General features: G+C 41.9%; 3 protein-coding genes across 5 annotated transcripts in view; 1 reads left to right on the top strand and 2 right to left on the bottom strand.

The window, feature by feature from the left end:
• usp34 (ubiquitin specific peptidase 34) overlaps window positions 1–7,685 on the bottom strand; it is a 79,077-nt gene extending 71,392 nt beyond the window's left edge. For all 3 annotated transcript variants that reach the window (XM_044341627.1, XM_044341635.1, XM_044341646.1), the window contains exon 1: window positions 7,321–7,685. In XM_044341627.1, the coding sequence (XP_044197562.1) occupies window positions 7,321–7,363 (43 nt within the window). In that variant the 5' untranslated portion in view covers window positions 7,364–7,685. The remainder of the gene's footprint in view (window positions 1–7,320) is intronic.
• ifngr1 (interferon gamma receptor 1) overlaps window positions 1–15,168 on the top strand; it is a 467,767-nt gene that overhangs the window by 301,795 nt on the left and 150,804 nt on the right. The window lies entirely within an intron of this gene.
• The window catches only part of xpo1a (exportin 1 (CRM1 homolog, yeast) a), a 23,111-nt gene continuing 17,911 nt past the window's right edge, over window positions 9,969–15,168 (bottom strand). Inside the window, exons 20-25 of the mRNA XM_044341660.1 lie at window positions 13,681–13,875; window positions 13,322–13,490; window positions 13,097–13,231; window positions 12,845–13,004; window positions 12,172–12,268; window positions 9,969–11,040 (exon numbers count right to left, since the gene is read on the bottom strand). Coding sequence (XP_044197595.1) covers window positions 10,894–11,040; window positions 12,172–12,268; window positions 12,845–13,004; window positions 13,097–13,231; window positions 13,322–13,490; window positions 13,681–13,875 — 903 coding nt within the window. The 3' untranslated portion in view covers window positions 9,969–10,893. The remainder of the gene's footprint in view (window positions 11,041–12,171; window positions 12,269–12,844; window positions 13,005–13,096; window positions 13,232–13,321; window positions 13,491–13,680; window positions 13,876–15,168) is intronic.

The raw sequence follows: 15,168 nt of genomic DNA, 5'->3' as shown, positions 1-15,168 counted from the left end.
CCCTCCCCAAACACACAATCAAAACATACAACAGCACAACAACAAACAGTACAAAGCAAAAAACAAACAAACAAACACACCATAGAATATACAAAGCCACACACAACAGCACATCACAATGACACAGGTGGACGCAGCAATTTTCTTGATATTTTACACTGACTGATCACTTTATTAGGAACACCTGTGCAACCAAACACAACAGCTCGGCCGTAAATTACACTTTTACGAAGCTTATACATTTTAAGTTTTTGTTGACGTTCTACTTGATGTTTATTACTGAGGTCGTAGTGGTGCTGGTGCTGGTGCTGGTGATGGTGATGGTGCTGGTGCTGGTGATGGTGGTGATGGTGGACTGTTCATCATATTGAAAAGTGTCCTAATGAAGAACTTGGTGAGTCAAAAATAACCAAACCTCAAGCTTCACACAACAAGGACAGCTTGAAACCAAAAACACGACACCTCTGTTCCCCCTTCAGGCAACGAAACTCAAGGCTGAACAAACGGCACAGACGTCGTCATTGATCTTTCTCTCAATATTTCTGTTGTCATGACGACACGAGTATAAAACACAGGTGTCGAAACAGCAGCCTCGACTGTCAGGCAGATTTGAGTAAACTAAAAAAAAACAAAAAAAAACAAATAAGAAGCTCACTTTTTGTTTCAGAAATCGACTGAAATGTTGTCAAATTTATCTGCATGTGTGTCTCAATAAGATCAGTTAAACACATACGAGTGTCCTACAAACGCAGGATGCTGCTGTGGTATAACAGACAAATTCTGGTCAACACACGTGGGTGATGAAAACGTTTAATCTCAATCTCTGGGCGATGTTTCCCCCCCCTCCTCCTCCTCCTCCTCCTCCTCCTCCTTTCTCTTTTTGAGGCCTTCAGTCAGACACTTTCAGCCTCAAGATGAGCTAAAATTAAAAAAAACTAAATCAATATCATATTTCCTCGGTTCAAAAAAAGCTACAAACTGATTTAATCTGCAGTTATTTAGATAATCGATCAATTGTTTCAGTCATTTTTCAAGTTTCTCTCTGTTTTATATCATTGTGATGAAAACGTTTTGAGCAGCTGAAGACGTCACCTCGGGAAGGAAAACGTCATTTTATAGACTCGGCAATTAACTGAGAAAACAATCAGCTGATTATCCAATAATGAAAATTATTGTCCACAAAACAGCAGAATAGGAATGAACGGGAGATGTGATGAAATTAAAATAATCATTAATAGTTGTTGCCGTATTTCTATTGTTGTTGCATTTAACAAGATCAAGATTCACGGCTCGTCTACACTGGAGGCGTTTCAGCTGCATTTTTCAATCTATTTTTATCCGTACAGCTGTGCAAGTTATTTAAATCAATAATATTTTACATATTTCTGCATCGTCTGTCACTTTGGCAACATTAGCATCTCCACAATAATTATAAATCAATGTGTTTGTTGCTCTTCTAATAAAACGCTGCTCTGAATCAGACTGAACTTATTCTTCTTCTTCTTCTTCTTCTGCATGTTGCAGTTTGATTTAGCACTGGGGTCAGAGGTCACAGTCACCTCAACGTGAACAAAGCCTGATTTTGTCAAGTAGCTTCTGTCTACTTTTATCAGAGCGCTCAAACACCTCATGTCGCTTTTACTCTTTAAACAAAGTTGATTGGTGCAACTGTCAAAGCTACAATACATGTAATACATGCAGAGCTGTAACTAACTGTTACTCCCATTAATCTGATGATTATTTTCTCAATTAATTGTGAAAAAATGTCCTTAGAGCTGAAGGTGAAGTCTTCAAATGTCCAAAGATATTCAATTTACTATCATGGATGAAAGAAAAAAGGTTTAAATTTTCACGTCTGACAAGTTGCAACCAGAAAATTTTAGACATTTTTCCTTTAAAAACGACTAAAACAATAATTAGATCAGTCAAAATCAAGATGATGTCTCGTCCGAACCCCACAGACATTTAATTTACAGTTATATAATTAAAAACAAGCTGTAAATGATCACATTTGTAGAAACAGCTGAGAGGAATCTGACGCACGCTTGATAAAAAGCCTTTAAGTTGCGTTTTAGTGCTACGAGGGTCTGTGGGATTATTTCGGCGTAGCGGGTTTCCCAAATGGAAACACGGGCTGAAAACAGGTTCCAGTTGTAAAAGGGGATTTTGTCTCTCACATACAGACACAAGCACATGCTGCTGCAGCAAATCTGAGGTCAAAGGTCACCTACAGACGCAGCACATGGACCTGCCAGTCTCACAGACAGAGCTGTCACAGCTGACAGCACCCCCCCGCTGTGGGACGACCCCCCCCCCCCCCCCCCACTCCACTCCCACCCCTCCATAACACACACACACACACACACACACACACACACACACACACACACACACACACACACACACACACACACACACACACAGAAGTTTACAATAAAGTCGTGAAGAGCTTCATTCTACCAAAACACAACCAGGTTCAATTTCATCTGTTCAGCAGTGAACTCAGCAGCGTTTCCTCCGTCTTGTAATTTGAGACGGAATCACCGACGACAAGGTGAAAGATGGCGGTCGGCGCGGAGTCTGAGAGTTTATCAGAGGACTAAAAAACATTCATTCACTGCATATTTAAGGCAGAAAAAACACCAAATCACACCTTCTTAGCAAGCAAGACATGAAATCTATGACAACAAAAGGTTACGTGCTGGCTAAAGGCAAACCAGAGCTGTACCCGTTTTTAGCTAATTGTATTGTTAATTTTTTTAAACTGTGCATCACAATCAATGTAATTCAGTACGTGTATTTTTATTGTGCTCCCATATCTGTAGTGCACTGTGGGTTTTTTATGATGATGATGATGATGATGATGAAAGCTGTATATTTTAAATTACACTGTATATGTAAAGAGTTGAAAATTAGCAATTAGCTATAAACTCTCTGTGCAGTACATCAGTTTCATGCTCTGTATCAGAACTAATGTTAAATTGCAGCGTCCCTATCAAATAAAATTAAAAAAAAATAAGGTAACGTCTTTAAAAACGTCCAGGTTTGTCGGATCAAAAGTGCAAAACCAAAAAAATATGTGAAGTAATTTTAAAATGCTGAGAAAGCTGCTTCTCACTATTTTTGCTGAAACGACTGAAATGATTCATTAGTTACATTCAAAATAGTTGCTGAGACGTTCACAAATTTTCAAGTGTCTTAAACCAGCAGTCAGGTCTCCGTATGAACAGTGACAGAGGTTTTCCTCACTGTAATCATATTAAAAGATCCTTCAAATGTGTTTTCAATGGAAGTGATGGAGGATAAAAATTCATTTAAAAAGTCTGTGTGAAGCTTCTATTCAGCTTCAGCAGTCTGAGTTAGTCATATCAAGTGGATATCTGACACATTTACAGTCTTTTTAGCATCAAATTCCCTCTTTGTGTTTCCTCGGACAGTGTTTCCCTGTTGAGCTGCAGGTGGAAGTATAGTAACAAAAAGAGGAACTTTGGCACTAAAAAGACTGTAACGTTGAAAGATATCTACTTGATTTGACTCATTTGGACGCTGAAGCTTCATATTAGCTTCAGATAAACTTTTAAATATATTTTTTACACAGAAGGAGGACTGTGGATTTATATTGTAAGGTCATTATGAAGGGATCTTCTAACAGTCAGTATGAACAGCATTCGGGCTCCTGACTGTTGGTTTAAGACACACTTGAAAAAAAACGTGAAGCCGTCCTTCGATCGACTGATTATTTCAGCTCTGCTGCTCTGATTTCAGGTTTGATCCTCCGCAGAACAAGAAAAAACACAACACTCATCTTCAACTTTCACTAGTTTACTCACCACTGTTACTGTAATGTGGAGTTTTTTTTTACATATGAGTAAATCTGAAACGCAATACACTTTTGGTTCTGACTAAAATGTTTCCATAGCAACAAGTATTGAAGCTGTATTTGACACTTGCTCAGATTTGTCTTTTTTTTTTTGGTATCCTTTGATAAGACAGTTCCTGATATAAGTCAAAAATATACAAATTTGGACTGTATTTTATTTTGGCGGTCATAGCACAGCTGCTTCTATCGACACATTAAAACAAACTTCATGTATCTTAAAACTGAAACATTTCTAAAAACATACTCCGGCCACGTTTACAGACACCTTTATGTGTCTAAATTAACGACTGTGATTTGCTTCTGAATGCAGGTGAAAATGAAAGTTACTGTTTGGTTTCTTATTACGACGCACCACGTGCAAACATCAGTTTGGCAACCTGATCTGGAAATTCCCAAAAATACACAGAAACTGTAACAAAAATAAAAACTCTCTCTCTCTCTTTTTTTTTTCTTTTTCTGTTTCACTCTCGTCTGTACAGAAACAAAAACACACACATATCTGCACCTGAGAGGCAGCAGAGTGACATGATGTGCAAGAGCGATGAACCATAACTGATTTATAATAAATCATACAATAGAGGTGACCTGCAGCAGACAATTATTTCCCAACAACTCTCACAAAAATATTCCTAAAAATGACATTATGCTCCTGCAGCACAATCATTTTAAGACGAATCAGCTCACTGAAATACTTTATATGGATAAATTATAATGCTGCAGCATGCGGTGATATTTTAGTGAAGCTCAAACTTGGTGTCAACAGTTTGTCTCTTTCCTGTTTCGACATGACGAAGCCCTCATGCACAAATCCGGCTCTCCATAAAGAAATGCTCTTCCCAGTTTGGTGCTGGAGAACGTGACTGGCTCCGACACTTTTTTGGGATGAAGAAGAAGAAGAGCGAAGCCTTGTTGCTAAACACTGACAGACACAGTGACACGTCTATGTCGGCGAGGGCCGGGCGATAAAACCGTCTCAATAAAATGTCATCGACAGGTGTAAAGTCTGGTGGAGCGGGCGATGACTTGATACTAAAACAGCTGGTTCAGGGCGTGTCTTCGTCCGTTTATGGTTAACTGCGGAGTGGTAATAAGGCTCGTGCAAGCGTGCAGAGTTCCTCGATGACTGAGATAAAAACAGAACCATGCGTACGCACGGCTTTATGAATCCGGTGAAAAGAATGCGTCTGCATATTTCTGGTTTTGTGCGTACAACACGGTTTTTAGTCATGAATCTACACAGCTTTTCATGCGTTTGGCCCCAGGCGTCTCCAATAAAGGGTAGAAAAATTTATGACACTGACCTTTAAAAATTTAACTGAGAGAGACAAACAAAATAAATGCATGTTTGGGCAAGTGAAAGACACGGGTGAGACAACTGAAACTGAACTTTTATTAAATTACTTAGTTCAAATCTGTCGTTTTCTACAGTTTTGAGGTCTGAGCCTCCGCTGAGGGTCACCTGTCTCGTATGAATAGGTCCGAACGCGCCGGTAGACCCATGCCACGCTTATGTGTCCTCTATGAAAAGGATTATAATGTTCTTGTAGCTGAATGGGAGCAAAAAAATCCCTACAGCCAGGTACCACAATCTTGTGGAAAGCCTGCACAGCAGCAGATTAATGCCCACCAATAACATGTTAAGCAATCGCATATATCGGTGTAACATTTGGGACGTCCGCATACTTTTGGCCATGTAGTGTAAAGTAGGGGTGGACATTCCTCTCTGGAAACCGGTGGGCACGACTCCGTCTCACAATCTGACTTTAATGTTTCTACACACACACACTCCAGAGTGTTTATGTTCTGACTGACAACATATCAACAGTACAGAGAGAAAATAACAGGATTATTTTTCTTAATTTTAGGTTTGAATTAGTGAGTCTGTGCTGCAGTCAGGTGCAGATCGAGTAGATATCTTTCAACGTTTAGTGTCAAAGTCCTTCTTTTTGTTACTATACTTCCACCTGCAGCTCAACAAGGAAACACAAAGAGGGAATTTGATGCTAAAAAGACTGTAAATGTGTCAGATATCCACTTGATATGACTAACTCAGACTGCTGAAGCTGAATAGAAGCTTCACATCAACTTTTAAATGTCTGTGTAGACACACTGTGGATTTTGGCCTCCATCGCTTACGTTGAAGGCACATTTGAAGGATCTTTTAATATCCAGTATGAACAGGAGGAAAACCTCTTTCACTGTTCATACGGACACCTGAGTGATGTTTCAAGAGACACATGAAAAAATTGTGAACCTGTCCTTTAAAGTAAAGCCTGCAGGAGGAGCTTTAACTTCATGCACACAATAGGCTGGACACACACAGGAGAAACGACAAATAACCGTAAAGCGTTGTATAATGACGCTTTAAATATTGTTGTAAGACCAAAAAAAAAAGGCTTTTTTCAATGTCTTACAGTCAGCAGCAAAGTGCAGCAAGGCCCTATTAGCTCGCCTTCCACAGCAACAACAGGTTAAGTTGTAGCTTTAAATGCAACCTTGTATTTACATTTTGCTGGCTTAAGTTGACTGTAGCAACCCTGTCGGTGAAATCGCACCTTTTATGGCAAGATTAGAATGAATTTCACCACCAAAACGAGCATGAAATGAACGCTTAGGTCGAAAAAAAACACAGACACACACAAGCTAACATTACCGTGGATTAACGGTGTGCCAAAATATGCGCCTCGTTGCAGCCATTAATTTTCTGGGCTAGCTTAGTTGCCGCTAGCTTCGACTAACGTTTACCCTCTCCAAAAAAAAAAAAAAAAAAAAAAAAAAACACAGGCAGGATATTTACATCATCATCTTAGTGTCAGCAATATTAACTGCGAGCGTGTTAGTGATAGTTAGCAGGCCATTTTGGGTGGTGAATGTGCCCCATGATGCTCAAAACAATGGGTGGAAGCCGAGTGGACAGCTAGCAGACTGACCTGACAAACACATCAAACAAAGTCAGGCTGCTCGCTAGCTTAACGAGCTAACTTCCAAATCCGAGCAAAGCCGCATTTTTAGCAGCGGCAAAATCGACCTTATACACAATATTTAACAGCGCTCAAGTATTTTAACTCACGACTGTAATGTGACACACAAAAACAGATCGATGTCATGCAGGGTTTTTGAGTCGTTTCGGGAGTGTTTGACAGACAAGACAGGCCCAAAAAAAAAACTGACTGCCAGTTTGGGAAAAGGGGGAAAATGGCATTTGCATTCATATCTAACGACACAGTCTGACACCAAGACGTGACTGTCACCGACTGCAAAATACGCAGAAACAATGTCAACACTTCCACCTGTCGTCTGTCTGCAAAAGTCTATAAAGAAATGCGAGTTAAGGCAAAGAAAACACAAAGTTATATATTACAGCTAGCCGCCGAGCTAACACGCTCCCAGCGGTGCTACCACCAAGAAGCTAGTTAGTTAAAGTGATTTGTTTTACTTACTTTCATTTAAAACCTCCACCAGCTCGGCGCAGTTTTCACACATTGTTCATGAAGAGGAGGAAAAAACACGGAGTGCACCTACTCAAACCATCGCACCGGAGGCTGTTTGTCGGCCGGCAGTTGGTTGTTTTTGGGGTAAAAACGGGCCCAGTGGAGGGAGTGATGGCTGAAGGTTATTCCGCTGAGTGTAACCAGCGGGAAACAAGAACGTGAACGTGATTTGCATCCAAGCGAAATTGATGTACAGCAAAAGTTAAAGAGGCACTGGACGGTAGAAAGCGAGTCAGTCTCCAATCTGAGCGTTACTTGAGAGAGTAGACACAGCAGCCATGTTGAAAAAGGAGGGGGGCGGGGGGGGGGCGTCAGCGTGGAGAGAGTTCGGCTCTTTTCGTCTCGTCTCCGTCCGTTCGTTTTTCTTCGGTAGTCTCGCGATATCTTCTAGATGCTCTAGATGAAGTCATGTTTTCTTAAAGGACCAGGATTTAGTGGCATCTAGCGGTTAGGTTGCAGATTGCAACCAAATTAATATACCTCCTCTCCAATTCCAAGCGTGTAGATGAACCTACGGTGGCCGTGAAACTGGCGAAAAACGCGAAAGGCCTTCTTTACAGCCTGTGTTTCGTTTGTCCGTTCTGGGCTACTGTAGAAACATGGCGGTGAAGGACTCTTACTGAAATATGTGAAAAGTTTTGCAAACATAAATGGCACGGTACAATATTATAACACACACACATATATATAATAAAACTTCTTTTCCAGACAACAGACAAGCATCATACAACAATCAAATATAAAACAAAAGAGGGAAAATAAAAGTGTTCAACATTTTTTGGGGGGGTGTTGTCTGCAAGTTTAAGTTCCTCTATTAAGTTTCAAAGCATTCTTTCTTCTCCATTATTTCAGTTATAAGAAATAATGACACAGCTCCTTGTGAACTCTCATGTAAAAATAACTTTCCAAGAATAACAATTATGTTAATTGATAAGTCGTTTGTTTCATTTTTCCAGAATATTTGGGCCACTGTGTCAAATTGACGTCAAAGCCAGGCGCCTATCCTGGATGTTTGCATAACAGGCTCTGACCAGTTCCCTGTGTAGATATGAAGGACTCATTCTGAGGTAACAAAAACACAATTCTTTAGGCTGCATTCACACTTAATCCGACAATGTGGCACCTTCCCGCAGGTTTGTGTTTATTTGTGTTTTTTATTTCTCTGATTCACTGCTTTGTTGTCGCTACCGCCGCTCCCTCTCTTCATTCACTCTCTAGTGCTGGACCACCGCTGCTCTCAACTGGCTCACACTGTTTCTCTCGTTTTACAAGTCAACAAGTAAACAAGGTTCTTCTTCTGGTGGGTATCTTCAGCTTACGTGACGTCAGGTTGCGTTTCTGCAAAAGTTGATTCTGGTTCAACGTCTCCCCGCGTGGCTGCTGCAGTTTTTTGCTGAAGCCCATGTGGTTCCCACTCCTGCAGCCTAAATGCACAACTCCAACTCAAATGAATGGAAGGACTGCTGTTCGTTCTCCCCGCATGAACGGACTTGGTGTGAATGCAGCCTGAGTTTTAGGTGATTCTACACTGATGAAAACATAATCATGGTTATGTTCCATTTCTGCCAATAAATCCCTCTAAATCCTTCACACTGGTCCTTTAAGAGTTAAACTCAGTCACAAAAAGAGGGAAAGATGGTTCAGAACCATAAAACCTGTTTGTGAATAAAGACATTTTAATTAAATATTGTTTTATTTTTAAGTGTTAGAGCCACACAGAGGACAGAAACTCTGAGATTGAAAAAAAAAAAGTCATAATATTACAAGAATAAAGTCGTAATATTACGAGAATATTTATTGAAATGAAAGCATGTGAGAAGTTTAGAGGGAAAAATCACTATTTGGTGGAGCTGTTAACAACTCATAGACATGTGAAATGTGACCCCGACTACACACTGCTTTTTGTAAGACGTCAAAAGACAAAAAGGTTGGAAACCACTGGTTTCATCTTTAACAATGTGTTGTATTTTAAAAGCTTGTTATATTATCCATTGTGTCAAATCTTCATCTGAAAAGTAACTAAAGCTGTCAAATAAATGTAGTGGAGTAGAAAGTACAATATTTCCCTCTGAAATGTAGTGGAGTGGAAGTATAAAGTAAAGTACAAGTACCTTAAAATTATACTTAAGTACAGTACTTGAGTAAATATACTTGGTTACTTTGTGTGTGCAGTAACGTATTTTATGTCACAAATGAATCAGATGACTTTCCAGAAAAGCACAGGTGGAACTAATTACATTACTGTAATATATTGCAGCATTAATAAGGTAATATTGGTTTCACCTGCGTCTGACCAGTAGCGTAGGACACTGCTAAGATGTCTGCTGTGAAAAAGCTCTTTTAGACTTTAGTTTCCCTCCTCCAGGGCAGCGCTGCCACCAACATGAGAACCACTGACTGTAACTAGATTCATCAACCAAACAAGATTAATGTCAAGTTATTTCTAAAACCTTTTAAATATGTGTCATTTACATTAAACCCTTCAGGTCCTGGAAGGTGAGCTGTTACATTCCTTTTCTTTTTCCAGGTTTTCCAGGACCTTTTCCAGAGCTTTAAAAAAAAAAGGGAAGAGAAACACAGTCACACGGTAGGTTTTTTTTTTTTTTTTTTGTAAAAATAGCGAACTTTATATTCTCAGAGTACTAAGACAGCTTTACAAACAGGATGATATGCACACAGCCTTCCTTCTCATCCAAACGCAGAGCGGTCCAACTGAAGCTCCGACTCGCTTTAGAGAGAGCCGGAGTGAGAAAGAAAGGAAAAAAAAAAAACAAAAAAAAAACAAAACAATAAACACACTGACAAACCAAAAACAAGACAACAAAGGAAGCAAGGAAGTACATATCTACCCCTTGAGCGTCACATTCGTCCTGCACCGTCGTTCAACACGGCGCTTCAGAAACCAGAGCAATCTGTCAACTAACCATTGCAAGTGTTTCAACATTATATATTACATATTAACAAATAGCTGAATTAGAGGAGGAGGAGGAGGAGGAAGAGGAGGAGGAGGAGGAGGGGGGGGTGAAGAGGGATTTAAAAATAACCTTTAATTGTCTCAACAGCATGCAGGTGTAAAAGATCTGTGTGGCCAAATATAAAGCTTTAACTAGCAAAGAATAAACAAAAGATGGCAGATGGCATGTTACACAAAAAAAAAAAAAAAATGTATAAAATAAGTTGGTAGAAAGAAAGATGGGGGGGGGGGGGACAAATCCGCGCCGGGGTCGAGGGGGTCAGGGGGCGAATTTCATTTACATATTGACATTGATTTGGTCGACGTACAACCGAGTGCTGGGGTCCTTCCTCTGGCCCCTCATTCTCTTTTCAAACACACACACACACACACTCGCACACAAACACACTTGAAAAGAAAACAATTTATCAACAGGAAGCGTCCTTTGCTCTCTCTTGACTTCCCCGCCCCCCCACCCCCTCTCTCCCTCCCTCCACACACACACACACACACACACACACTTCAGAGCTGCTCTGTACACGCTGGTCACCGCCGCCGCCGCCGCCGCTTCAGTCGCACATCTCCTCCGGCAGCTCGTGAGGGTTGAGGATGCCGGGCACCGACATCTGGAGCTTGTGTTTCTCCTCCTGGGCTTGGCGTAGAGCCGTCTCCCTCTCCTCCAGGAACAGGTCCGTCGTGTCCTCGCCGGCGAACTCCTGCAGGACCGCACGAGCAGAGAGAGAGAGACAGAGAGAGACAGAGAGAGAGACAGAGAGAGAGAGAGAGAGAGAGAGAGAGAGAGAGAGAGAGAGAGAGAGAGAGAGAGAGAGAGAGAGAGGCTCATGAGCATGAGAACGGGGCGGAACGAGAGCTGGCTAAAGCTGCCGTTTTTTCCCCACATGGCAAAAGTTCAAATAATCTGAGCTCTGACGCAAGTCGTAGCTTTCAAAGACGTCCAATCAGATGAACACTTAGCTGATGTGTGTTTGTGTTTGTCTGATCAAAGCTCAGATTCATTAAACGTGTTTCCGTCCACCTGGTTTTATGTTCGTCTTCACTTTGCACATAAATGCTGAAAATATTACAAAAACTGTTTTTTCCTCTTTGCTGAGGTGGAGAAGATGATGCATCAATGAAAACAAAATGCAACAGAAACAGACTGAAGAGAATAAATGAAGCATTTGACTCTCAAATGAATGCATGAAACAAACAGGAAGTGTCATATTTCCATCACGTTCTCTACTGTTTTAAGTCGGACTGACACTATTTTCTGCACCAGCTGGAGAATCTTGATGAGACATAACAGCAGCGGATGGAAACACGTCTTCATTTGCTGATTTTTCTGGATATTAGGTTGAAGTTTGAAGTTGCTTCTGTTTCATTCTGTGTTTTTAAACCTTTTTTTGCTACTTTCAGTGAGTAACATCGAGATGTTTACTCAGTTCTCACCCACACAACAACAACCAGCATGTACACAAGTATTACACAACACTATATGAAGCTGTGACTCGTCCGTTGTCAGCTGTGTGTGTGTGTGTGTGTGTGTGTGTGTGTGTGTGTGTGTGTGTGACAGCGGGCTGAGAGTTCATACAAACATTACATCAGCACATTAACACTCATGTGGATGTGAGTCAGCTGCTGGAGTTCAGGGTTTAGTCTGAGGCTCCACTGTGATTTGAAGTAATATTACTGAAGTCTCATCTTGTATCCGCCGTATTTTAACAGCAACATGTCTCCTCTGCAGCTGACTGGCTGCTACAAGACTATTAAGAGTCACGTTCTGACAATAAATCTGCTGGTAGAGGGTAAAACTTGTTCGTCCCTCTCTGTTTCCTGCGGACACTCACCTTGATCTGCACGAGGAAATCCCTCAGGTGCTCCTTGAAGGCGGGAATGTCCTGATTCAGGCTGAACAGACCCGTTACAAACACCTTCACCTGGGCGCTGGAGACCAAAATACATTCAATTAATACAAAAACACGTCCAACGGTGGTCAAATATATCAGGAACATCTGTGTAAACAATGAGCTGTGCGACACACATCTGTCATCTCCTACAGCCTCATTAAGGCATTTCCTACATGTCCCAGAATTCCTTTTCAAAACTCTCACTTTCAAACTGTAGAAATTAAAGGCTGAATCTTCACATTTCATAAAACAAGATAAACTCCATCTGTGAAGAGACTTTTTCAAACTTGTCCAGCACAAACACACACAGACTATAAAAATAACGCTACATAACTTCAGCTGTAATGTTTACAGGCTTCTGTCAACCTCAGAGTTTATTTTATACATAAATAAAAAAAATACAACGTCAGAAAAATCATTTAAGATCTGAGCAGAGAACAACAACACTGATGGCTGAATTACAGTCTGCTCCACTGAGACCAGATGTTTCTGTAAATCCCAGTGTGTGTTTATGTTCTAACCTCTTCCACAAACAAGCCCCGAATACCTGGAAACTTTCATTTAACGCTCTCGGTCATGTGATCATGTGATCCTGCTATCAAGTCCTACTCACTCCTGCAGATGGGGGAATGCCGTCTTCAGCAGGTTGGCGATGTACTCCTGGACGTGCGCCTGGTTGTTGGCCGGGCTGGCGGCGCTCAGAGCCACGCTGACCTTCCCCTCCTCCACCAGGTTGAACATGTAGGCCAAGATGGTGGCGTGCATGGTCAGACCTGCAGCAAAGGGGGGGGGGGGGGGGATCCTTTATACAAGAATCACAGAGAACTTTGTATGTTTTGAGTTTTCTCCACGTTCGTGTCTTTACCTGCAGTGTGAGACGTGTCAGTGACCACAGAGAAGATGTGCTGCAGGACGTCGCAGAAGTACGTCTGGTAGAAGCTCTGCGCCGCCGCTTCCTCTCCCGACACGTTCTGCAGGAGCGTGTAGAGGATCTGTAGACCTGCGGGGGGAGACCGGGACACGCTGGTTAGACCGGCAGAGATCCCAGAAGAGAGTCAAACATTAAGCAGTGATGTGATGTGGTCCTGACCTGTGTCGGCGACGTTCCTCATCGTGTGCTTGAAGGCCCAGATGATGGAGTCCAGGATCAGTTTGAACTGGGCGGGGGCGATGGACAGGAAGGCTGGGAAGCACTGGGAGGTGGCGGCTTGAAGGAGGTAGAAGAAATGGGTCCTGTGTTCTGGGAATTCCTCAAAGTCCTGATGACACAGGAGGAAAAACAAACAAGATGTTTAAAAGTCTGTGAAGTCAGGGACAAATATGGACCAATATCAACAAAGTAAATCAGATTGTGTGGATTCATGTGTGACTATAAACTACAAAACGTCCACAACTACAGATTCTAATCAATATATTTCTTATCATCTCTCTTTAATGACTCAGTCAGACCTTGTTGATCATGTTCAAAGTGCACTCGAAGACGGCGTCGAAGATCTTGGGGATTTCGCCGGTGATGTGGACTCCCAGCTTGTTGACAATGGTCGCCATGGTGCTGAGGACCTCGGGCTCCCTGGCGGCCGGGACGTTCCTCTGGTAGTCGATGAGAACCGCCTCCAGCAGGGGGGGCACGAAGTTCTCCGCCACCTGGGACACAAAAACAACAACAACAACATGTAAACACGTTTACAACCAAACAAGGTGTAAAAAAAAAAAAAAGTGGACAAGAGGAAAGATTATAATAAAAACTTATTCTAATGTTCATTTGGGACTTGAAAAACTGTGAACTGGTCCTTTAAGAGCAGAGCTGCAGCCTAAATCAACCCAGCTATGAATGGATTAAATCCATCACAGAAATGTATTTGTGTTTGTTGTAAAGAGCTTCTATTAACCTTTAGGAGTCGCCGATCACGTTTCAGGACGTCGTAGCATAAAAACAAAGTCACATTAAGTCACATTAAGTCTTGCTGGCTTCAAACTCTTTACCAGGTTTTGTTTGGTGTTGATAAACCGAGTAAAAACAGATACGATGATATAAAAATCATGTTTACTCGTGTGTAAAAGTGTGCGGGACGGGACGGACGTCGCATTTATTTTATATCGTCATTTTTTTGTCATATATGACGAAACAGAGAAAAAATACTCGAATCTGCTGATCCACAGATTCAACATCTCAGAAACTGAAGAGCAGCTACGGAGGAGAGACGAGAGAGAGAGAGAGACAGAGAGAGAGAGAGAGAGAGCAGAGAGAGAGAGACAGAGAGAGAGACAGAGAGAGAGAGAGAGAGAGACAGAGAGAGAGAGAGAGAGAGACAGAGAGAGAGACAGAGAGAGAGAGAGAGAGAGAGAGAGACAGAGACAGAGAGAGAGAGACAGAGAGAGAGAGAGAGAGACAGAGAGAGAGAGAGACAGAGAGAGAGAGAGAGACAGAGAGAGAGAGAGAGAGACAGAGAGAGAGAGAGACAGAGAGAGAGAGAGAGACAGAGAGAGACAGAGAGAGAGAGACAGAGAGAGAGACAGAGAGAGAGAGAGAGAGACAGAGAGAGAGAGAGAGACAGAGAGAGACAGAGAGAGAGACAGAGAGAGAGAGAGAGAGACAGAGAGAGAGAGAGAGAGAGAGAGAGAGAGAGAGAGAGAGACAGAGAGAGAGAGAGACAGAGAGAGAGAGAGAGAGAGACAGAGAGAGAGAGAGAGACAGAGACAGAGAGACAGAGAGAGACAGAGAGAGAGAGAGAGAGAGAGAGACAGAGAGAGAGAGAGAGACAGAGAGAGAGACAGAGAGAGAGAGAGAGAGAGAGAGAGAGAACAACAGAGACATGTGAGGAGATATCGAGATAATTTTCGGAAGATTTGGAGTTTTTGAGTCGGAAAAATGAAGCGAACGTTTAACGTGATCCGAGCCATGAAGATGTTTCTTCAAGAGGAAGACGCTGATGGGAA

The sequence above is a fragment of the Thunnus albacares genome, chromosome 3, assembly GCF_914725855.1.
Source record: "Thunnus albacares chromosome 3, fThuAlb1.1, whole genome shotgun sequence".
NCBI lineage: Eukaryota > Metazoa > Chordata > Actinopteri > Scombriformes > Scombridae > Thunnus > Thunnus albacares.
This window is presented reverse-complemented; position numbering and strand designations above follow the sequence as displayed.